Source organism: Parasteatoda tepidariorum, chromosome 2 (genome assembly GCF_982258835.1).
Source record: "Parasteatoda tepidariorum strain Cologne lab strain chromosome 2, Ptep-v5.0, whole genome shotgun sequence".
Taxonomy (NCBI): Eukaryota; Metazoa; Arthropoda; class Arachnida; order Araneae; family Theridiidae; genus Parasteatoda; species Parasteatoda tepidariorum.
In genome coordinates this window covers 26,584,304-26,611,232 of record NC_141756.1, presented here as the reverse complement: position 1 = coordinate 26,611,232, position 26,929 = coordinate 26,584,304, and the positions used below count along the sequence as shown (strand labels likewise).

The 26,929-nt window shown below is 29.6% G+C and overlaps 2 protein-coding genes across 5 annotated transcripts in view; both read right to left on the bottom strand.

Moving 5' to 3' along the window:
* The window catches only part of LOC107442351 (protein Obscurin), a 281,510-nt gene that overhangs the window by 157,533 nt on the left and 97,048 nt on the right, over positions 1-26,929 (bottom strand). For all 4 annotated transcript variants that reach the window (XM_087157050.1, XM_087157049.1, XM_087157051.1 and 1 more), the window contains 2 exons: positions 24,405-24,495; positions 18,541-18,827 (listed from right to left, as the gene is read on the bottom strand). In XM_087157050.1, the coding sequence (XP_087013176.1) occupies positions 18,541-18,827; positions 24,405-24,495 (378 nt within the window). The remainder of the gene's footprint in view (positions 1-18,540; positions 18,828-24,404; positions 24,496-26,929) is intronic.
* LOC107445045 (receptor expression-enhancing protein 5) lies at positions 14,046-16,106 on the bottom strand. Its single transcript, XM_043048739.3, has one exon. It carries the CDS (start codon positions 15,746-15,748, stop codon positions 15,239-15,241), a length of 510 nt encoding a protein of 169 aa, XP_042904673.1. The 5' UTR covers positions 15,749-16,106; the 3' UTR covers positions 14,046-15,238.

The following is a 26,929-nucleotide window of genomic DNA, read 5'->3' as shown; positions in this document are numbered from 1 at the left end:
ACTAATTAGTTTTCTAATATCGTTTTAGTCTAAAAAAGCATAATAATGTTCGAATTAAAACTGTTTTTAAGAAGACACGGAAACAATTGAAAAGTTATTTCTCATGTGTGTATTTAAGTTGAACAGTTTAGACACTAATTTCGTAAAAGGGATACATAAGCAAACCAGGCTTAAATTTCAGTTTGAAAACTTGTGAATTTTTTCTAACTAGTACCACAACTTTAGCGCCATTACTAACATTTCATTACGGTTATCACAAAATGCAGTTTGAAGTAATTAAAATATTTTATTGACATTTTAACCTACTTCAAAAAGCTCATAAGCATAGCATTTTACATCGAATCCACTCGAAACTAAAACTTAACGATATAACATAAAGGGTTATTCACTCCTTTATGGGCCTCAATAATTCTAAGAAAATAAACTCTTGTTTTAGCTCGATAGAGCAGACGATTTCAAAAAGAAGTCGCGTTTATCCTAAATTTAGACGATCCACCCTCACGTTCTATAGAAGTTCGAGAAAAGTTCGACGCGCTAAGGGGACAAAAATGACTTTTACATTTACCTCCGAAACACGTCTTTGAAAGGCACGGCACGTTTTTGCTTATTTTACGTGTAAACACACGTACTTTTATGTTTCCATAATAAAAATTTCCACTAACATTTGAATTTCTTCCAAAGAAAATGAAGATAATATTTAAATAAGCTTTCCTTGGTTTTTAGAATTCTATCACTCAGAAAATTCTAAATAGAAAATGTAGCTTTTTAATAATTATAACATATTTTTCAGGGTTACCATTTTGTTCGAAAGAAAGCTATTTCTGCCGGGAACCTGGAAAAAACGGGGACTAAACGAAAGGAAACGAACAGCATAAAAAGGAAGAAATGAAAATAGATCAATGCAAATTTTTAAAAGTATAAGAAAAGATAAAATTTAATTAGATACAGTACCAGAAGACTGAAAGTTCACCTTTTTTAACAGAAAAAAATAGTTTTATAGAGAATTTTAAAAATCAATAAATCATGTTATTTAGGAGTTAATTTTTGAGTATTCATATTTTATATTCTTCTTCTTCTTTTTTCAAGGCATTACAGCCTGTTACAAGCCGATGCTGTCCCAATTAGTCTTTGCCATCTGGTCCTAGCTAAATTTACTCCACCGAGTCAAGTCACTAAATTTGTGATCTTGAGCCGTGGTAGCTCGCAGGAGAGAGTGTTTGACTCCCGATAAGGTGTCCAAGGTTCGAATTCCAGCGGTGGCTGATTAGAAAGAATTTTTCTTCCGACTTGCACTGACTAAAGAGACTTAATATACATCATGGTAGACGGATCACTGTTTAGAATTCCTTTACCGTCGGGCTACAGGCTTTTATGGTTTTTCTCTCTATGTAAAGCAAATGTGGGTTAGTTCTCCACGATGGCTTGTTTGTCAGAATGCTTGATCCAAGAGTTCCATTGTCTTCTAGGTTGGGATCAAAATCACAAGGCTACGGCATGGAACATTGATAGTGGTAAACTCAGAATTGGGTGAACTGTTCAAGGCCAATAATAAAATAAAATAAAATGAAATTGGCAGTCTTCCTCGTTTTTCTGTTTCCCTTGAGATTAGTAAAAATGAACATTTTTACTGGGTTTGTATTATCAGATGGGAATAGATGTCCGAGCCATTGTAGCCCATTGTAATTTATTACTTTAACGCTATCAGGCTGCTTGTACTTTCGGTAAATTTAAAAATTAAACAAGGGTCTCTAGTTACTATTCTCATGAACAGAACCAAATATTTTGTTTTAAGATTTTCCGTTCAAAGGTCGATAATTTATTTCCATGCAATTTACCCAGCATGCACTCCCACAAAGCAAAATAGGTCAAATTAGTTTTTGTTGTCAATTTTCGTTTTTAAGCTTAAATATTTATTTTTGAGTAGGTTTTTGAGGCCATGATATACGTATTATCTATTTGACATGGCGAGTCTGTTGTTTATCTCAACAGCCAAGTCATTGTTAGTAGTAATGATTGCACCAAGATATTTCAACTATCTTTCAAAGGTGCAACCATAACTGGATGTGGATTAGGTGTATCGCTCGAAAGTCTCCGTGAATTTTGTTTTATCTTTGTTTATTTTTAAACGTTATTTAACGGCCTCAACTTTTAATAAATTGAATGTTCTGAATCTACCAACCCTGTCACAATTCTCTCTCCGTATTAAAGACATCAGAAAATTCATTCCGTAGTTTCACTCTGTACTACTGTACTTTACCCTTTAGGCATTTATTTAAAAAGAAAAAACATAGTGTTTTTTGTAACTGCGAAGTCAAAACGTATTTTTTGGAAATATATATGTTATCATGTGAATTTTTAATTAAGTAGCTCTGATAAAATTTCGGCAATTCATCAGATGATTATAAAATTAAGTTTTATAATACTTATTTACATAAAATATTCTAAAATTACTATTGTTTTAAGTTCTTAAGAAAATCATTCTTTCTTTATCTTCCAATTGTTGCTTTCCAGTTTTTGCTTATTTAAAATAATGGATTGCAATTATTAACAGGTTAAAAGGAACTCTTTTAATATTTGATATTTCTTTTCGAAATAGCTTTACTTCTATTTTCTCAACATAGGGTGAAAAATACACATTTTCTACGCGTGGTTTTTTCGACAGAAGAAAAAATTACCATCCCTGAATCTATCATGCATTGTCTTTATCCCGTTGGGTGCTTTTATAAAAAAATTTAACCCTTTTGTAACAAGATTTACAGTTATTTCTTTAGATTTTACACATTCAAAAAGCAAATGTCTGAGTTATTTTTTTACCATCAAAAATATAAATTCTCTCATCCATCTTAGCGAATATCAGAGCTTTCTTGCTATCGTAAAATCATTTCGGAGCAGAAGAAACTTTTTAAGGGGGCGGAGTTAATGTTGGAAAACTTGTTCATAGGAAAAAAACCTAACAAAGCTTATATTCATTTTCAGCTTATGTATATACAATGAGGGCAAATTTATAACTAGACAAAATACGGTTTCAGGATTGTGAATTTAACTGTCGGAAATAAAACCTAATTTAAGATTTTGAATAATAATATGATAAAAACAATTCATTCTTAGTATTTTATTTTATTTTATGACCGCCGTTGAACAGTCGACCCAATTTTTGGGTTTACGATTACTAATGTTCAACGCCGTAGCCTTGTAATTTTGAACCAATCCAGAAGACAAGAAAACTCCTGGATCGGTACCCCCAGAGGTATTGATTTGTTATGGGAACATGGAGGACTTTGAGACTCGACAGATTTAACGTGCATCAGTCACCATTTACTACACGGGGAGTCTTCGACCGGCGGGGACCGAACCCACGAACTCTTGGTGATGGGCCCGGCACCCCACTGACCAGGCTATCCCGGCCTAGTAGCGACAATTTAATTTTACATAGATAAACTAGCAGCGTTACATTACAGACTCAAAGAATGGACATCGACAATAACAGTACAATATAAAATAGCTAGTTACGTCACAGGTATTTTTTTTTATTTATTTATTTATTTATTTTTTTATTTATTTACTTTTTTTTTTTTTTTTTTTTTTTTTACATTTCACATTTTTTTTACATTTCACATTCCAGGCCATCACGGGTAGCTGAAAAGCTCCGGACTCACTGTCTGTCCCCGGTTAGTATTTTATTGTGTTTCATAACCGTCGTTGAACAGTCGACCCAATTATTGAGTTTACGACTACTAATGCTCAAATCCGTATACTTATAATTTTAAGCCCGATTCAGAAGACAAGAGAACTCCTGGTTCAAGTATCCGGAGAAATTTGTCTACGTGGAGGACTTTTTGATGGAACTAACATGCAGTTACATTACATGGAGAGGAAAACATCAAAAACCTCCCACGGTTAGCCTGATGGCAAGGAGACTCTAACGTATGATTCGTTTACCACTGAGGATATTTTAGAGATCAGCACTGTGGTCAGTGAGATCAGGGTGTGGAATTTACAAGGGCGATTCAAACCCAGGTCATCTCATTGGAAAGCAAGGGCATTATCCCCTGAGCCACCACCTTTCTCATCCTAAGTATTTTATTAACCAACGTTGAACAGCCAACCCAATTCTTTGAGTTTACGATTCTTCTGTTCAACTCCCACGATTCTTATGTTCAACTTTGAACTCAATCCAAAAGACGAGCAAATTCTTCGATCGAGTATTGGGAAAAATTTACCTTTGTGGAGGACTTTTTGATGGAAGCAAGTAGCTTTTGCTTTACACTAAGACAGCGAACCCCTCCCACGGTTAGCCTGACTGCTAGGGGACTCTAATTAATGTTCCATTTACCACTGAGGATATTTTATGTCAGCATTATGGTCGGTGCGAGCCAGGCACGAAATTGGTATCGATCAGCCACCATTGGGATTTGAATCCCGTTCACATCACAAGGCATCCCCTGAGTCACCACCTTTCTTATTCTAGGTACTAAATAGGTATTCATTATATAGGCATTTATTTACAATTCTCTTTATACAATACATTTACAAAGTCGGAGTTTCACAGAAAGAAGGTCTAACATTTAGCGTTCTAGAGCCAACAAAAATTAGAAATTTATGCTAAGTTTGCAAACTGATGAAATTTGAGCAGAGTTCTCGTTTTCATCACGTGCATGAAAAAATTAGCGTGCTAATCAAAGTTATTATGCAAATTATTAAGAGTACGTAACTTATAATTTATATGGAAAATAATAAGCCAGTAATTAATAATAATTTTAAGAAACACTCCTATATTTTCCCATAGAAAAAACATTCATTATTATACTTTTTTTCTACTATATATATATATATATATATATATATATATATATATATATATATATATATATATATATATATATATATATATATATATATATATATATATATATATATATATTTTCGCACGCTTGTGTATAACACTTTCTTAAAACGCTTCTATATTTTTTATTTTACACAGCGACCAAAGAAGAAACTTCATTTTGTTTCCTTCTTTTTCCCGTCAGTAACAAAGAATTGAAATATAAAGCATGTTAACTGCCATAAACATAAAACCATAAAAGTACAAGCTTAAAAATTTCTGAATCAAAAATCTTTTCTCATGTGGACAATAAAAAGCCGATGCAAAGTGACAAATAAATTTGGAAGAAGTGAAATGTTAAAAACAGAAAGTTCGTAACAACAAACGTAGTTATATTTAAACGTAGTTAAACTACATTATGTTTTGATTATACTCATGCAGGCCATTAATGATAAATTTATTCAAAATAATTTTATTCATTATAATAATAATAATAGCTCTACGATGATTGCCTGAAGTTCTGAAATTTATAATGGTATTTTTTAAGTAAATAATTATTATTTTATTTTTGCAATTTTTTCTATTGCCAGACATTTATTTGAATTTAAAAAATTTTATTTCAACTGTTCATCTTTGACTAAAAATTTGAATTTTTAAAAAATTATAATAATTGATTACATTTCTTTCAAATTTACATTTGAACACGTTGTTAATGAGTTTAACTTAGCGAGCAAAGCGGACATGGTTTGCAAAGCAAGCCATATAAGAGTGCATATCAATCTTCGGGGATTGGGGTGCGAAAGCGCACAGGGGGCGGAGCCCACTAGGTATTTTCTTATCTAATAGTTAATAAATACGGGAGCCATCTAATTCGACAATCATTCCTACGCGAAAAAAAAGAGGAGAAGAACAAGTAAAAAACTAAGGAAACATAAAACAAGTAAAATGGGAACGGAAAAATTCAAAAGGAATTTAAAGCTTGAGACGTGGTGCTGCCATCTATCAGATATTTTAAGTAAGAAAGATGGAGCTTTGAATTATCCATAAGTTGTTGAGAGAACTTATTTTGCAACTTAACTTTGCAATTAAAATAAAGTGCATAAATGTATAAAAACTTGGACATAACTATTTTATTATATAATGCTGGTACACTGCAATCAAGACCCCATCACGCATTTTTTGCCGAATTCTAAACAAAAAAAACTAATATTTCCCTTCATTTTTAAAAGAACGTAAAAGATTCTTCGCACAATTTTAGCAATTTCATTTTTACGATGAATAAATCCTAAAAATCAAAATTACTTTTTGAAAAATAAAAATTATGTATATAAACTTTTATTTTTAAGAAATTAATTTATTTTTATGATATTTTCATAGCATAAATTATTTTGGTCATAATTTATATCTCTAAAGTGAAAAAAACATTATTATTTATTATTTTAACTTATTATTTAAGTTTATTATTTATTTGACTCTATGTACAGATTCTAGTTGACATTTCTTCTCGTTTCAAACAGCTCTAATTTATAGGGAAAACTAAAATTATAATTTTTTCCGTAAAAACTTATTTTACTCCTTTTGATGATTTTTATTGCTTCAAAACTATTTTTGGCTCCAATAATTATAAAAAAAATGAGAGCGCTTTTTATAAATTACATCAAATAGAATCGAAAAGTTCGCAACTATCGAGTACATGAAACAAGAAAGTATATGTCTAATTTTTGTCATTTATAACACTTTCTTTTCTAACACTATTCTTTGTTTTTTCGTATGGTTATAATAATTTTTATGGCGAGTTTATTTAAAGTTTTTCTGCTAAAAATAGTTTGCTATTTCAAAATAACAATAATCTAATAAAAATTAATAGTATTATTATAAAAATAATAATAATAAAAATTATTCAAAAATTATTATTATTATATAAAAATTATTTAAAAATTATTATTATTATTATTATCTTTTTACTCGTTAATGACATTGTGCTTTAATGTGCTAATGAATATGGGAGACTAATTTTGTTTGGTGCCGAGTATTGGATGGTATTTTTTATTATTTATTAATTATAATATATATATATATTATATATCACGGCGAAAGACCGAAATCGGTGGTTGTTGACTTTCGCCGGTGAATGTCGACAAACACCAAATGCGTCGGTGAAAGATCGAATATTTCATTACATTCTTGAACATTCGGACCCTCACCGGTGTATGTCGACAATCACAGATATGCTTTGGTGAATGTCCGAAATATTTATTACATTCTATTTGATATGAATTTATTCGTGGATATAATTACATTTATTCAATATTTTAACCCTACACTGATGTTTTTTTAAGGTTAAGTGCCACTGCCCGGTATACATTTGCCCGGTATACCCTACACTGATGTTTTTTTAAGGTTAAGTGCCACTGCCCGGTATACATTTACCCGATACTCCAAACACTGATGTTTCTTCTAATCTATCGTCAGTAAGTATTAAAATATAGAATAAATATAAATATATCAAATAAATGTAATAATATTAACGAATAAATTAATGTAAAATTGGATATAACAAATATTTCGGACATTCACCGTAACATATCATGTGTGTGTATATATATATATATATATATATATATATATTTAATTTTTATTTAATTTTTCTGTTTTAAGAATAAGCTCTGATTTTTTCAAGGTAGGAACTAACTATGATAAACTATTCCTAAAGCCACTGGACGGAATAGTTTGGATGTATGACCTTTTATACTGGATTAGTTAAATATTTTTTAGTTACTTTTTAATATTTGTAGCCTCTTAAAATTATTTTAATTTTAATTGTCCAGTATAATAAACAGTTTATTTATTTATTTATTTATTTATTTATTTATTTATTTATTTATTTATTTATTTATTTATTATTTTTGTTTAAGTGGAATGGGCTCTGGTTCGTAAAGAACCACCCCAAATGAATGCAGGTGATACGTGTATACTTTAAAATTATGTAAGGTTGTATGAATGAAGAATAAAACCTATAAACGATTTTCTATTCCTGTATGCAGGCTCTGATTTTTAAATAAGTCACCCTATGAAAGATGGATATGTGTATTCTGTAAAATTATGTTAGAATTTATGAATGAAGGATAAGTCTATAAACGGCTTTCTATCCTGACAGACTGACTTTTAAATTAATTTCCCTATAAATGATTTTTTTTTTTTTTAAGACTGCTAATTTATTCAATCCGTTAAACATTTTTATTATTATTTCAATTTTATTACCTTTTTACTAATTGTTTCTCATAGATGGCAGCACTAATATTTTACCTAAAAAATTTTTTTTTCTTCTTCTTCGATCAAATGTTTTTTTAATTTTATTATATTCGATTCAAGCTATAAGCAATATTTTACATCTTCGCGATTTTTGTTAACTGTTTTATTATTGTACTTTTAAACCTAAACCGCGTTTTAATTCACGCCGGTAAGTTTGATTTCCTTTTACATTTTTCTTTTATTTCATGATTTTTTTACAACATAAGATTTTTTGCGATATCGACACATATAAAGAATAATTTTTATCTTAGGATAATTATTCTTTATTCAGAAATATCGCATTTATAGCAATAGATGTGTCTTGACAACGACTATTTGCTTTTACCATTCTTGTTTCTCTACCATTTAGTTTTTTATTTTATTCATGTTTTTCATGTTAATTTGTATGTATATATATATATATATATATATATATATATATATATATATATATATATATATATATATATATATATATATATATATATATATATATATATATATATATATATATATCAATATGGAAGACTCAAAGATAATTAAAATAATCGAATTTATTTTTCTTTTCTTTTTTCTAATCTGTTGTCAACGCTTAACCAAACAATATCGAAGTCCACGTTCACATATACCACCACATCAACGGCCGTTCTTCTATATCATTGGATTAAAGATGCGTATTAAATGAATATAAGTTATGGTTACGGTTTAGGTAATGTGGACAATGTAAATCCCAAAAGGTAAATTTAAACTTAAATTTCAAATTGCTCCAAAAGATGATTGGCAAAACTGATTGGAAAGTTATTGCAAAAAAGTTCGAAATTTTACTCTTCCAACACAAGGTTGGTTTTGTTGTTACAGATTATTTTAAATCACCCTGCCCTGACACTAATGTATCTGAAATAGTTTGTTAGACTAACAAGGGAAACTAGGGAAGTGTGACTCGCCAATTTTGAAATAAACTAGTGGGATGTATGCCTTATAAGGAATAATTTTAGGGGGCAATATTCGTTTCGGCCCATAGAAGGTCCTGTGAGATATAAGAAATAATTCAATATATAGAAAAATTGGTATTTTATTACTTTAAAGCAGACTATTAGTTATTGTAATTGTCTCAAAATCCAATTAATTTGTAATTAATCGGGTAATTAATTAATTTGCTAATTAATAAATTGATCAGAAATTAGTTAATTGCTAATTATTAATTAATTATTAATTAATTGTTAATTAATTATTAATTAATTGTTAATTAATTATTAATTAATTGTTAATTAATTATTAATTAATTGTTAATTAATTATTAATTAATTGTTAATTAATTATTAATTTATTTATTAATTCGCAATTATATACTCCAATTAATTTAGAAAGTTTTTTGAAGAAAAAAAATGAAAAAAAATTAATGTCAAATTTTTTTTTTAAATTTACCTAACAGGTTTTTTTGAAAAACTACAGATATATAAAATTTTTGAAATCAATTTTAACAATAAATATGCATTATATAGTACGTGAAAGTAACAAAAATTAATTGGAGTATGAGACAATTACAATAACTAATAGTCTGCATTGAAGTAATAAAATACCGATTATTCTATATATTGAATTATTTTTTATCTCTCACAGGACCTTCTATGGGCCAAAACGAATGTTACCCTCTAAAATTATTCCTTATAAGGCATACATCCCACTAGTTTATTTCAAAATTGGCGAGTCACACTTCCCTAGTTTCTCTTGTAAGTACTTCAAACTTGAAGTCTTGGCGTAAAATTTGAGGATACGGGAATACGAGATGGCGAATGAGAAATACGAGATTTAAAAAAAACCAATGTGCTTGTTGGATTGCAGAAAGAATATTAGAGGATAAGAAAAGTTTAATCCAATTTTAATGCTATTTAATCCACATTCTTAAATTGTGATTGTCCTAATTTGTAACTTGTTTTTACAGCTTAAATTTAAATTTTAGACTTGCAATATTTATAATCGCTTATTCTTTAAATTTTTTTAAAATTCCAAAAACTTATATTATGTGAGATGAATGCAGAATCCGTGTATAAATCCTTGATTTTAAAATTTACATCAATCCATTTTTTTTTTCAAAACAAACACTTTTCTCTATTACTTGATTAAAAACTTCATTCACTTCAGAAATATGCAAGACAGGTGCTGATATTGTTTCTTTTAATTCACGTCTGGCAAGTCTTAAAGATGGGCGCCTTTTTTTGAGCGTTTGAAACATATCGACTATTATCTCCATTTTGTATATTTTTGAAGCGAATAACGTTTTTAATCAAGTAATATCCTATCGCTTCTATTTCTTGGGATTATTTATTTAAATTTTCTCTATTCAAGTTCAATGGTTATACTTTATATATCTTTAAAGAGTTTTTATCAAAAACAACTATTTAGTTTCGATATTTTACGATTGTAGCAAAACTAGACACTTTCCTCTGTCAAAACATCGTATATGTATCTTATTTGTACATTTTTTGTTACTTATATTGAATTGAAATGAGATTTCTGACTGTCATTAAAAATAACGATATAGTAAGGATTAGCTTCAATGACTGTACTTATCTTAGCTTCAATGACTGTACTAATCTTAGCTTCAATGACTGTACTTATCTTAGCTTCAATGACTGTACAACATTGAGAAAAATCAAAGTAAGTGATAAAAAAAAATTCAAAATTGTGATATCCATATATTTGGTACTTTTGAATGATAATTAAAATATTGCAAAAAAAAATTTTAAAAATTAATTTAATTTTTTGTGTTTCTTGAAATGCTATTTTATTATTTAGTTTATAACATTAGCAATAGAATGAAAATAGTTATAAAGCCATTTTTCTTGAAATCTGTTGTGAAGCAACAGATATTAATAATAGCAGCACATATGTTTTAACGATGTTTTTTCAATTGCTCGATAGTATATTTCAATGAAATAGGAAAGACTCTTTTAGTTATAATAACAGAGATATGTGTATTTTAAGGATGATTTTTTTCTATCGCATGACAGTATATTATAATGGAATAGAAAATACTCATTCAGCCAATGACCTTAAAAATAAATCGTGAAGAGAAAAAATTACTTAATGTAGAAGGAATTAATTTATTCCAATAATACTTTTAGTGAAGAAAATACTTTTAGTGAATGAAGTTCCTAGGAAATGAAAAATCACTCGATATAATAGAAAGTGGTTTTAGTAATGGAATTAATATCTGTAAAAGTTATTTTTCCTAGTGAATATTCGTAAAGTAAAAAATACTTTTAGTAGAGGAAATTCCTGAAAAAAAAAGAGTATAATCGACGATTAGGAAGAACGATTAAGAAGACGATTAGAATTAACATCAGTGGCTATAATAATTTCGGTTAAAGTTTTTTTTTCCTTACAAGTAATTGCATTAAAATGAAATAAATACCTCCAGTTGATGAATTTTTTTTTTAAAAAAAAACGACAACGATTAAAAAAAATTAAAAAAATTACTTAATACAGAAAGAATTACTTTCAGTAACTATACAAACTTCTGTTAAAGTCTGCTTTCCTAACGAGTACATATAATGCAATGAAATAGATAATAGTATATTAGCTGATGACATTTCTAAAAAGTGAAAAGTAACGTTGATAAAAAATCACGCAACGTAATAGGAATTCATTACAGTAACGGCACCAATTTCAGTAAAAGTTGTTTTTCTTTGCGAGCTCTTATTTTGCTGAGAAATCGAAAATATTTTTAGCCGATGAAATTTCGAAAAGAAAAAAAATCTACGGCGCGAAAAAATTTATATACATATATATATTAGAAATTACTTTCTCAGAGTTTATACTAATTTCTGTAAAAGTTATTTTTCTAGTAAGTATTTGTATTAAAGTGAAAAAGTCTATACTTTTATTGGTTGAAGTTCCTAAAAAAAAGGACCACGACAAAAAATCACTTTATGTAGTGGGAAATTTTTTCTCAGCAACTATACTAATTTCTGTAAAAGTTTTTTTTCTCCTAGCAAGTAATTATATTTCAGTGAAATAGTTGAAAGTGATTTTAATAACTGTTCCTTTGCTACATAAGGTTTTTTCTCTGATTAACACTTATATTGCAGAGAAACAGAAAATTCTTTTAATAACAAAATTTTTTAAAAAAAAAGGATAGAAAAAAAGAGAGAAAGAAAAGAAAAGAAAAATCTATTGCAAGGGGAAAATCCTTCATTTTAATAAAGATTAACTTCAGTGACTGTATTAGTTTCTGTTAAAGCTGTTTTTTGTACTAACGAGTACTGATATTGCAATAAAATCAAAAAGACTCGATGAAGATGAATCACTCAATATCGCAGGAGTTAGTTTCAGTAACTGTGCTAATTTCTGTAAAAGTAATTTTTCATTGCGAGTACTTAGATTGCAGTGAAATTGAAAATTATTTTAGCTCGCGAAATTTCAAAGTAATAGAATAATTAGTGAAGAGAAAATATCACTCGATTTTGCAGGAATTATAGTGACTGTACTAATTTCTGTAAATGTCAGTTTAATTTGTGAGTACGTATATTGTAGTAAAATAGAAAATATTTTTAGCTGATGAAATTTCTAAAAATAGGAAAAATCGTCGTCGCGAAAAAATCACTGATACAGTAGAAAGTAATTTCAGTGACTTTACTTATTGTGTAAAAGTTATTTTGCTATGCGAATACTTATATTGCAGTAAAATAATTGGTAGTAACTTCAGTGACCGTATTTTTCAGTAAAAGTTGTTTTTCATGCAAGCACTATTGTAGTATAATAATAGGAAGTAACTTCAGCGACAGTACTTTCTCTGTAAAAGTTGTTTTTCCTTGCGAGTACTTATAGTGCAGTGAAATAGTAGGAAGTAACATCAGTGACTAATATCTTTTCCGTAAGATTGTTTTCCTTGCAAGTTTCATATTGCAGAGAAATAGTAAGAGGTAAATTTCGTGATTATACCTTTTCTGTAAAAGTTTTTTTTTTTCAAGTATTCACATTGCAGTGAAATAGTAGGAAATAACTTCACTTTCTTTGTAAATATTTTTTCTTCTTGCAAGCACTCTTATTGCAGTGAAGAAAAAATAAAAAAAACATCCGTGAAAAAAAATCTCTCAATATAGTAGGAGTAAACATAAGCGAGCGTAAACTCTGTAAAAATAAGTTTTCTATAAAAATATTTACAGTGAAATAAAAATACTTTTCTTCGAAGAAATTTCTACGTACAGGAAAACCAATCTACTGAAGAAAAAAAAAATTCCAAATAAGACTTAATTTCCTTTTAGTTGAAGAATTTTACAATAAAGAATTAATTTTGTCTTAACACTCGAATCATATATAGTTAAAAAGAGATTACTTATTTTAAAAGATAACTTGAAAGAGTAAAACAAATCATTAAAATATCCATATCAAGGGATCTAACAGTGAAAAGCATTTTGATGATAACTTTGCACTTAAGCATACATAATACACAAAATATCTTTCTTCTATATTTAGAATATTTTCATATTCAAAAACCTCAAAAAAGACAGCTTTTTAAGCTTTTAAAGTTACGCTATTGTTTAAAATTTTAACTATTATAAGCAAGGAAAAATGATTAAATGTAATTGAATTTGTCATTAAAAATTTATTAAAATTTTATTTTTAAATTAAAATTGTATAAATATAAATTAAGAAACTTTATATTTGTGTATAATATTTTTAAGGAAAATTAATAAAAGTCAATCAAATATATTACAGGAAAACTATTAAAACTATTTAATCACTAAAAAGCTATTGGAAAGGTTTGAGCTCTTAGAAAAGTTTATTAAAATTATGAAACTGATGGAAAAGAACTGCAAAACTTTTAACCATTAAAATAACTAATATTTCTGATCAATACTCAAATTGAAAACATTAACTTTTAAATAAGAAATGGTAAAAAATAATTCATAGGTTCTACTCAAAATCATTTGTATAATCAAATAAATTTTATTTTCATTGTTCACAAACACTCTAACAATAATGACAAAATGTTTATGTTTAAGAGAAACATCATTAATGCATTATTAAAATTCAAATGTGTCTACAGAATAATAAACGTGAAAAAAATTATTTAAAAATAATTCATTCCTTAGCATTAAAACTTCATAATATTTTTTTTCCGCTAATAGTTAACTAATGGAATTTATTACTCATACGCAGTATTAAAAAAATAATAAATAATAAAAAAATAATAATTTTAAAGTGCCAAAAATTTGAATATTTATTTTTTTATTGTCTTTGATAAACAAAATAGTTAGTTTAATCTGATAACAATTAAAACGATGTAAAAATTAAAGAATGGATTTTTTGCAAGATATCTTTCTTAGAAATAAAGCTGCTTAAAAATACTTCAAATTTGATTTCTAACAAATACATTATTAATATACTTACGCTGAAATTAAAACTTTTATAATTGTTAGTAAAATATTGACACATTGTAAATAATAACTTATTAAAAACAATTCTCTTCATACACAAAATTAAATAATTTTTGTAATAATCTAAAAACAATTTTGTTATCAATATATTAGAGTACCTTTTTTTAAATATAAGAGATTAAATAATACGTTTAAAGAATTCAGATTTTCAATTAAACAGGACTGAATATTTCAGGTAATAAGTGAGAAAAGGATAATATCTTCTAATTATTCAGTAAATCAATATTTAATTACAGTCCTAAAACATATTAATGATCACAGATTCATGATTAGTATATTTATGTACAGGTGACGTTATCGATACTGACTAGAACAAAAGGTAACAACCATTATTTATTCGAAACCGTTCGCTGATAAATTCCGTTCTTTACGAACAAAATATTCAGTTTTCTTATTCATCTTCATACCACGTCCAAAAATAAACTTCGGTGATAGAAGTTTAAAAAGTCTGGTTTAGAAAAAATAATAGTTAATAACATGGTTTTTCACATTGGATGAGGTATGGTATCCAAATAGGTACAAAAGAACAGTTACGATCACCAGGAATTGACGAAGGGTACAAAAGAACAATCACACTATTCTAAATGCTATCAGTAAAAACGCATTATTCCTCAGTCACAAATACTCATCGGTATCTTCTCACTCTTAAGTTGAAAAACAGAGCATCTCTTGGACTAGCAATTTATGAGGACTTCTCATGCTCGTCGTTAGGAGTAGATTCCTCGGGTTCTGGATGTCCGACATGAGATAGGAAAACAGGCCTGATAAATCGGTAATAGATGATTCTAGAACCATTCACTTTGAAAGGCACAAAGCACCACATAAGGAAAATACACTTCAAGAACCAATAGAAAGGAATTAGAGCCAGGATGAAATCTGAGAAAAATTCTGCAAGGGACAATGCAGCGAACACAACCCAATAGGTCAACCACAAAGTATCATCTTCTTTGTTGCGGGTTTCAATGGCCAAAATCGAACAGTAAGCTGGGTAAGCGAAGCCAATACCATTGCAGACCAGTTGTGCACCATATCCGATAATTACCATAGCACCAAGGATAAAGCATGTCGTGAGAACCAATTTTCGTCGTTCGATTCCAGTTACGGCTTCGGTTTTCTTCAAGTATTCGTTAAATTTATTGTCCTCTTCCAGTTTTTTGTCCAGTTGGAGAAGGGCAGAGTTGATCGAAAACATGGTCGAACGAAATCGAAGCAACTATTCGATCGGAATGATTGTTTTTTATTCTAATTAGGAAAGAATGATTCGTTTGAAGCAGATGGTGTTGTCAGGCAACTGCTTCTGTCCCTTTCAGAATGCAACAGAGAAAAGCTTAAACAAGGGTTCCCGGGTGGAAATGGAATTTTTTTTCTACTTCTTTCTGCAGACAGATCTTCCTCTTCATTCTCTAACTTTATTTAGGTTTCGAAGGTCTCGGTGATTAGAGGTGTGTGCCAAGATGGTTTGGCATTGTTTCCCAGAATGCATTTTATATCGAATCTTCTATTCCTTTAAAAATAGCAACAAGTTGTAGCTGCAAGCAATGCGAGAAACTGGTTTCTCTTCAGCTTTCTACACCTACCTCAAATTGTGTCAGAATTTGTCAAATTTTCAAGATCACATGTATTTTATATGTCAACTGAGATAATCAAACTTGATTCATAAGCGATACCCAAAATAACTTTCATTCATGAAAGAAAATTGCATCTGGAATTTTTCCATAACGATTTAAATCAACTTTGAGATTCTATATGCTATCCGCAATATTATAAGTTTTATGAGCTTTCGAAACAGGAGATTTAATTAGTTTTGATAATGGAAAAAAAATCTCAAATATTCTGTAAAAACTTAATATAAAAGAACATTTGGTTTCAATTCCCGGTAATTCCCGTTTCCGTAAGAAATAGAGATTTTATTTTAAGTTCAGACCATATTCTAACCTTATTCAAGCCTTAAAAAGTTTATATATATATATATATATATATATATATATATATATATATATATATATATATATATATATATATATATATATATATATATATATATATATATATATATATATATATATATATATATATATATATATATATATATATATATATATATATATATATATATATATATATATATATATATATATATATATATATATATATATAGTCAATATTCATGATTTCTTTCAAATTTGGATCGAATTATTAGGTAAAATAACAAGTTCAAAATAAATTTTTAAAAAAACACGCTAATCAATTATCAACCAATTTGAATATTTTATGCTTTTTCTGTAATTTTTTTTAAATGAAATTCACTAAATGAACTTTATTATCAGTGAATGAATTTTTCATGAAAATATGTGCTGAAATCAATGACACATTAATCCATGTCAATTAACCATTTTAATATTTTTCCTTCACTTTCGTGACTTTTTCTTAAGTATTTGTTGCTTATTAAATATCGTCTTATCAATCATTGATATTTTTTATGGAATAATGAGATAAAACAATGACACATCAACAAATCATCTGCCAACCATTTTGATATTCTCTAATTATGCTTGTAATTTTCTTTTTTTTTAAAGGCTGGCACTGAACTTATTGTTCTTCGCTATGGAAGGTGCCGGAAGTGTTACTCATTTTGCGTTGCCTGGTGAGCTTGTGAGGGTGAGCAACATTTCCCACCCCACACTGCCTCAGATAGCGGTTCATAGGGGGGGGGGCACATTCACACATCACACATAATAGAGAACACACAGAGAAAAGCATAGGGAGAGATATTCTTGCCCTGGGCGAGGTTCGAACCTGCAGCCGTTTGTTTCTCATTCAGGCACGCTAACCGTTAGGCCACCTGGCCTGTTATTTTCCTTTCATATAGATTTCGTATTAAATATTTCTAATTACACGGTGATTTTATTTCTAATTGATGTGCTAAAAAGACATTAATCCATTGCCACCTAACATTTTTTTTTACATGGGTGACTTTTTAAAGCACTTTTAAATTAATTTTAAAATTGACTTTTTAAAGCATTGATTGCTTTTTATCAAGCATTAATTTTTATATGAAACAATCCACTAAAACATTTGCACACTAACTCATTGCTTGCCACCCAATTGGGTATTTTTATGTTATCTACGCCGTTTCTTTTAAATATAGATTTCTTAAGGTACATTTTTTGCAGTCAGTGATTTGACCATCAACTAATCCAACATTCCTCTATCTTTACCGGGTAAGTAGAAATGAATGCTCCAGAGCTTCATAGGTACATTACTAAAAATGATATAAATGTATAAATGTAAAAATGTAAAAATTTACGTACATTCGGAGGTAATATAAGTAAGTTTTCAATTCATTCCTAAGAAGTGTTTAATATGCGTTCCTTTTGTTTTACGGAATACATCAAGTCAGAAAAGTAATTTTGGCCAAACTTTGTACTGTATGATTTTATCGATGCTGGTAATAGCAGCTGCGATGTGAACTTTAAAATCAGACATGGTGCTCGAACCTGAAGGCACATACACGTGATCTTTTGGAAAACTTCCACCGAAAAAAAAATCTAATGGATATAAGATCTGGAGATCGTGGTGACCAAAACTATTATGCTTTATGTGCAGTAAATACACAACCAACCGACCATCGCGGTAAAGTGTTATTAAGGTGAGTCCGCTCTTCAGTCATTTTATTTTCGCAGAAACGCTGATGATAGTTAGACTTCCAGCGCCCTCTATTAAGAACTATTCAAAACTTGCTTATATTACCTCTGCATATATGTAAATTTTTTATTAATTTTTACATTTATCACTTGTTGTGTAGTACATCTGTGGAATTCAGGCATTCATTTTGATTTTAACTTGGACCTTATGATAAACATAAGTGAAACAAGATGCTGATCCACGGTTAGGTGTATGGCAAATGGTCATTTTTTTCTCATGCTACTGATGTAATCATATTACCCAATAATAATCAACAATAAACATTAAAATAGTACTCACTTTGATGTCTGATATTGGTGAATCTGTTCTGTAGGTATCTCCGCGAATCGCCCGATTGGCGAAACTGGATGCCGACAAACTAGATTCATCAGCTTCATAAGCAGAGCTTAGTTTCGTTTTCTTGGAAGCCATTGAATAGGAAATATTATCTTCTTCTAGTTCACCGACCCTCCTGGTCGCTTTTATAGACCTGCTCATGGACATAGATTCTTCATCGAATGAAGCTGCTGACACCTTTGATGTGACAGATGACGTTCTAACTGACATCGCTGTGTCCATTAGAGAGTCTGAAAAATTAAAAAATAATAATACAAATAAATATGCAATAAAGCAGTGATACAAAAGTCATTCAACCAATCAATCATCAAGGGTGCCAACTGCTTCATATGATGAAAAGTCTATGTCTATGAATAGGTCTATGAAACCTGGTCGCTTTCATACACCTATTCATGGACATAGGCTCTTCATCATTTAGAGCTGCTGACGCCCTTGATGTCACAAAGGACGACGTAACTGACACCGTTATCCAATAGAGCGTCTAAGAAGTTAAAAAAATGTACAATAATACCGTAATCTTTACATAAAAATTATTCAATCAATTAATCATTCATCAAGGGAGTCAGCTGCTTCATATGATGAAGAGCCTATGTCCATCAATAGGTGTATGAAAGCTACCAGGCTTCCTATATCTACTCAATGACATAGACTCGTTATCATATGAAAGTACTGCAACCCATCAAGTGACAGATGATATTTTAACTGACCTCATTGTGTTCATTAGAGCGTCTGAAGATAAAAAAAGAACTGTACAAAAAGACGGGCGTCTAAGCTGTAATGTACAAAAACTTGCAAACTGGTTAAAAAGAGAGATTTCTTTTGCAAACAGGTCTGTGACATTTCATTCAAGTTACTTATGTTTTTATTATTATTTTTAGTATAGTATTACACATATCCAAAGTAAGTTCTTTCAAAAAGAAAGATGTATTAAAAAAAAGTAAGGTGTATCCAAAAGGTCAATTTTTAACTGATAGAAAAGCACGCAGAGATAAATATATGAATATACGAATCTAAGCATTTATTCCAACATGGAAACAAAATATCGATGTCCATTACGATGAAATCTCGCTCTAAACGTGCTATACTCTTGGTAAATAAAATAGGCGTCACAAGGGTATAAAATTTACCCAATTCCCACGCTTTCTTCTCACCATTGCCGTGCTTTCTGTTCATCTTTTTCTCCCACCCCAGTATATAGTTTGTCTAAAGTAAGAACTCCCCCAGTCATTCATCTGGTGGTGACTATGGTAATGAGGTATAACTATTTCAAGTAGGGATGTGGGGTCACTGTTTAGCTCGGGTTTTTGCTCGGGTCAGTTAGAGAAAGAGACTCTTTTTCGTCGGTTTACTGTGTTAGATTGAAGAGAAGTTCCCCTTCCTAAAAAGTGCTATTCTTGTTTCCACAGCAGAAGACGGCCTCAGACTTTGTAGCGAGGGGAGTTCTTACCGTAGACAAATTATAGTTTCACTTCTAACTGAAACGTACTTCCGTGAAGAAACAAAAAATTTGCCGAAACCATGAGGAAGGTTATGGGAAAAGTGTGGAGAGTGGAAAAATTGCGTAACCTTCAAACGTCTGTTCTATTTACAAATAGTATATCCAGATAGGTGCAGTCCTCAACCAATGAATCAAATCTTTGTTAATCTATGATACTCCGAAAAAACTAAAAACACGACTTAACGGAGAATTTCCCACTCGAAATCTTGGAAGTGCTTACATATACGGTTGCCTGAATAATGCTTCCAACACGTCTTTGGTGTAATATTGATATCAGTGCTGCTTTCTTTTATTTGCTCCAGAAAACAACCACTATAGAGGGTTTAAGGAAAATTTTCGTTAAATAATACATTTTCCACGGACAGTTTTATCAAATTCATCTCCGTTGCCTAGCAACAAAGAAATTTTTTATAGAATTCTTTGATTTCCCCCATCGTTGTTAATTAAATGAATCGTCTTAAATGAGGTTTCTCTTTAACTTCTTGGGGTTTTCCTATAAAAGCACCAGACAGGCTGACGAGGTAATAAAATGAACGATTAACGCTTAATTTTACTGCCTTAAGTAACAGCAAAATTCAAATAAGTTTGAGGCATTTCGTCTGGAGAATGGACATGATTGTCTCGCCCAACAACTATACCGCATTAACATTTATAATAGTATCTCGTGCATTTTGCATAAACAGATTCTTGGGAGCCGCAATGGCTCAGGCGTGTGGGGAATCGACTATGCCAAGCGTAATCTATCAAAAGGTACCTCTTGATAGATGACGGTTGGCATAATCGATAATTAATTCCCCACATTGGTGACCTATTAAATTTTTAGACTATGGTGTTTGTTTATTTATATCATTTCGCTCATTATGTTTTTTCATTTATTTTTTTAAAGTAATTTCGCTCAATTTTCTCTTCTTAATTTTTGTTTATTGACCGGATCACAAATGAAGGGAATTATAAATCGACTACGTCAACCTTCATCTATCAAAAGGTAAAGGTAATCAAACTATGGTGTTTATTTATTTATATCATTTCGATCATTATGTTTTTTCATTTATTTTTTTAAAGTAATTTCGCTCAATTTTCTCTTCTTAATTTTTGTTTATTGACCGGATCACAAATGAAGGGAATTATAAATCGACTACGTCAACCTTCATCTATCAAAAGGTAAAGGTAATCAAACTATGGTGTTTATTTATTTATATCATTTCGATCATTATGTTTTTTCATTTATTTTTTTAAAGTAATTTCGCTCAATTTTCTCTTCTTAATTTTTGTTTATTGACCGGATCACAAATGAAGGGAATTATAAATCGACTACGTCAACCTTCATCTATCAAAAGGTAAAGGTAATCAAACTATGGTGTTTATTTATTTATATCATTTCGATCATTATGTTTTTTCATTTATTTTTTTAAAGTAATTTCGCTCAATTTTCTCTTCTTAATTTTTGTTTATTGACCGGATCACAAATGAAGGGAATTATAAATCGACTACGTCAACCTTCATCTATCAAAAGGTAAAGGTAATCAAACTATGGTGTTTATTTATTTATATCATTTCGATCATTATGTTTTTTCATTTATTTTTTTAAAGTAATTTCGCTCAATTTTCTCTTCTTAATTTTTGTTTATTGACCGGATCACAAATGAAGGGAATTATAAATCGACTACGTCAACCTTCATCTATCAAAAGGTAAAGGTAATCAAACTATGGTGTTTATTTATTTATATCATTTCGATCATTATGTTTTTTCATTTATTTTTTTAAAGTAATTTCGCTCAATTTTCTCTTCTTAATTTTTGTTTATTGACCGGATCACAAATGAAGGGAATTATAAATCGACTACGTCAACCTTCATCTATCAAAAGGTAAAGGTAATCAAACTATGGTGTTTATTTATTTATATCATTTCGATCATTATGTTTTTTCATTTATTTTTTTAAAGTAATTTCGCTCAATTTTCTCTTCTTAATTTTTGTTTATTGACCGGATCACAAATGAAGGGAATTATAAATCGACTACGTCAACCTTCATCTATCAAAAGGTAAAGGTAATCAAACTATGGTGTTTATTTATTTATATCATTTCGATCATTATGTTTTTTCATTTATTTTTTTAAAGTAATTTCGCTCAATTTTCTCTTCTTAATTTTTGTTTATTGACCGGATCACAAATGAAGGGAATTATAAATCGACTACGTCAACCTTCATCTATCAAAAGGTAAAGGTAATCAAACTATGGTGTTTATTTATTTATATCATTTCGATCATTATGTTTTTTCATTTATTTTTTTAAAGTAATTTCGCTCAATTTTCTCTTCTTAATTTTTGTTTATTGACCGGATCACAAATGAAGGGAATTATAAATCGACTACGTCAACCTTCATCTATCAAAAGGTAAAGGTAATCAAACTATGGTGTTTATTTATTTATATCATTTCGATCATTATGTTTTTTCATTTATTTTTTTAAAGTAATTTCGCTCAATTTTCTCTTCTTAATTTTTGTTTATTGACCGGATCACAAATGAAGGGAATTATAAATCGACTACGTCAACCTTCATCTATCAAAAGGTAAAGGTAATCAAACTATGGTGTTTATTTATTTATATCATTTCGATCATTATGTTTTTTCATTTATTTTTTTAAAGCAATTTCGCTCAATTTTCTCTTCTTAATTTTTGTTTATTGACCGGATCACAAATGAAGGGAATTATAAATCGACTACGTCAACCTTCATCTATCAAAATTACCTCATAATGGAATCAAGTTAACATGTCTTATATACTAGGGAATTGTCATTTAATATTTGTAGTGGCAGCTACTCCAAAGGCGATAGAGCGTTTGCCTTCCAATGAGGTGAACCGGGTTCGAATCCCAACGATGGCTGGTCGACACGAATACCGCACATGGTTCACACCGACCATAAAATATTCTCAAAGATAGATGGAAAATGGTTCCCTTGCCGTCAGTCTAACCGTAGGAGGTTTTCGTGGTTTTCCTTTCCATGTAACGCAAATGTGGGTTAGTTTCATATAAAAGTCCTCCACGAATTCAAAATTTCTGCTAATACTTGATCCGAAAGTTTCCTTGTCTTCTGAATTGGGTACAAAATTGCAAGGCTACGGAGTTGAACATTGGTAGTAGTAAACCCAAAAATGAGTCGGCTGTTCAACGACGGTTATAAAATAAAAGAGATTCTCGAAATTGACAAAAACTATTTTAGCGAAGTATCCTTCTTTGAAAGAAGAAAGCTTTTATAAATCGATATTGGGAGGCAAGAGAGATGATGTACTTAACGTAGACAGACTGATTTTCTTTTGTTTTCATGGTTTTTGTTAGAATTTTTTTTCCTCCATATTGTTGTAAAGTTTATTACTGTTTGAATGGCTTGCAAGTTCTTTTTCTCACAGCGCTCCAATCACATGCATCTGCTATGCAAGGAAGCGGATGATTTAGAATCAAGTGTTTTAGCAATTAAAAAAAAAAACTTTTTGGTATAAACATAGTATCCGTGACAAAATTAATGTTTAACAACATAGAAAATTATGAGAAAATAAAAATAAAAGAGAACCTGAGTTTGAGGAATTCATCTAACATATGTTAATGAATTAGTGATAACTGTTAATTAAATTAATTAATTTTTTTCATAAATTATGGAAAGCATATGCATTTTTAAAAAATTTAATAAGTAAATATTTCTCATTGAGCTTTTCAATGTATATAAATAATTCAGAATGATTATATGCATGTATCGATTACAAATTTTATTTTATTTTATGACCGTCGTTGAACAGCTGACCCAATTTTGAGTTTAAGATACCAATGTTTAACTCCATAGCCTTGTAATTTTGAACCTAATCCAGAAGACAAGAGAACTCTTGGATCAAGTTATGGGAAAAATTTGTCTTCGTGGAGGACTTTTTGATGGAATTTACCGGCATTTGCGTTACATGGAGAGGAAAATCATTTAAACCTCCCACGGTTAGCCTCGTGGCAAAAGAACTCTAACCCATGATCCATTCTTCGTTTGGTAAGTATATATACAACTGCTAATAAATTTTTATTTATGATACCGGGGTACCGACAAAAGAGACACCATCACTTAGGGTTCCATAGCTGAAACACATTCAGAACCAAATCTATATCGTTATATGCAAAATAAGTTCCCAATCTCTCTTTAAAAATGCACGAAATTTGTATTTTTGGCAATCAACAGAGTGCAGCAAATACGAAGTAACCAAATGGATGTGCTTTTTTATTCAACAAATAAAATAATATGTTAACTTTGAAAGATACTGTGTTGTGTCTTACCATCTGTATAGTGATAGGTAGCAGACTTAAAGGATGTTCTTGTGAAGGACATTTTGTTCTCTTGGCAGCCCTCCGAAAGGATGGCTTCACCCTGAAACAAACAAAAAATCATTCTCAGAACGTGTCTTCTCTCTTAACTCTACTCAATTGAATTCCATTCCTCTTACAGTTATAATTGGTGACATTCTTTTGAAACATCATTTATTTTAATTTAATACACTTTATTCTAGAAGAACAAACGCTTTATGCTCATGTATGCGCTTTATGTGAACAGTGAACGCTATACGTAAACACAGATGAGACTCTGTATAACGACCCCTGTGGTATCGTGAAGACGCAAATCTAGTGCAAATATTTACTTATAATTCATAAATACTGGATTTATTGTCAGAAAAACATGTTATGCATTAAAAAGAAATAAAAAAACTAAAAAATTAGTTGACATTAGTCCTTTGACGCAGATGGGAATTCATGTGCCTTTTTTTATACATTGTTTTCTCATGCCGCTCCAATTACAAGCAAATATATATTTTGGTATTTTAATAGTTAATAAATTTTTCTTTTTCATTCATTTAAAAAACTATTATTTAATACTCTGAACGAACAACAGAGAATAAACATCGAATTAACAAATTATAGAATAAAAAATAAACATTGAATTAATAAATTATTGAATGAAAAATAAACATAGAATTAACGAATTATTGAATGAAAAATAAACATCGAATTAACAAATTATTGAGTGAAAAATAAACATAGAATTAACAAATTATTGAATGAAAAATAAACATCGAATTAACAACTTATTGAATGAAAAATAAATATCGAATGAACAAATCATTTCAACAACCAAAATAAAAATAACTTTATATCTATTGACAATGTTTTTATATAAATTTTTTTAAATATTTTGACATTTCTTCGATATGTCTATGAAAATACAAAACAGAAAAAAAATTATTATCCATGTCCGCGCTCATCTTTCAGTTTAAAACTGAAAAAACAACACTAATTGCACTAGTGCACTTAAAAAAACTAGCACACTAAAATGAAAACTGACACACTAAATCACAAACAAGTACACAATCTAAAAGTAAAATTTAGTACACTAAACTAGTACACTTGCAGGAAAAATTTTCCTAGTACACTGCTGCAATTTTTTCCTGCGAATTGCGTTAGTGTATTTCAGTAACAAGGTCTTGGTACTGGTATCCTTCCTTTGAAAAATATGATAATAGAAAATTGCTTTTAGTAAAAATTATAGCATCATTGGACGAAATGTTGAGAAATTAAAAAAATAGACTGACTTTTGGATGCCCTATATTTTGTGAGACAATTTTGGGACCAAGTTTCAAAATATACAATTGAAAAATCCTCGAGAGATAGTTCGAACATGGCTGTTCGATACGAATTCCGCATCCGGTTCACACCGATCACAATGCTGTCATAAAGTATCCTCAGTGGTAGACGGATCATGGGTTAGAGTCCCTTTGAAGTCAGGCTAACCGAGGGAGGTTTTCGTGGTTTTCCTCCTCGTGTAACGCAATTGCGGGTTAGTTACATCAAAAAGTCCTCCCGTAAGGCAAATTTCTCCCAATACTTGATCCTAATACTTCTGGATAGGGTTCAAAATTGTAAGGCTACGGAGTTGAGCATTAGTAGTCGTAAACCCAAAATATTGGGTCGGCTGTTCAACAACGGTTACAAAATAAAATAAAATTGAAAAATTCTTTCAAAAATTTGGATTTCCAATTTCTCAAGGGAATTGAACTAATGCCTTCAAAGTTCACATTATTTCCTGTTGCTGAATAAAATTTGTACAATTTCCAGTTACGGATATTTTTGTGTATTTAGCATATTAGTGCCGTTATATAAACAGAAGCTGAAATTTTTTGTATTTTGTTTTGAACTTTTGTTTTAAAACTTTCAATCCCAATTAATTCGTTAAAGCGGGATCCGATTGTCTAGTTTTTCTTATGAGTGAAACTGAATATCCAGTAGCGTGGCTGCGTAAAAGCCTCGAAAACCTTTTGCAGTGAGCTATTGCTTTAACCAGAATTTGAACTCTGTTCACAAGTTACAATGTTCAATTGTCTTAACTTAGTCAAGTTCGAAATATATTTTTTTCTAGTTATCTACAAACAATAAATATTAATAAATAAAAAAATACTTATACTTTTTCACTCTCAAAGACAATATAACTAATGATTCATACATTTTACTTTTCATGATTTATAGCAAAATTTCATTTTTCAAAAATTTCTGAGTATAGAAAATTTTTCAAGTCAAAAAATTATACTCAGTCGTTTGGTTATATAAATCATTTTGTTTATGAATAACATAACAATACATAATTTATTCTACAAATCGGAGGAATTCGTGTTCCTATTATTCGTATTCGAAAAAAATTGTTAAAGAATTATATTTTGTTATTGTACGAGTTGAGTCACGATGGCTCAGTGAGTAATGTACAGTCTATGATGGCAGTGAGTCTATGATTGAAACGACTTAGGATCGATCCTTGG

Coding starts and splice junctions, on each gene's coding strand:
- LOC107445045 (XM_043048739.3), bottom strand. CDS start 15,748: ATGTTTTCGATCAACTCTGCCCTTCTCCAACTGGACAAAAAACTGGAA.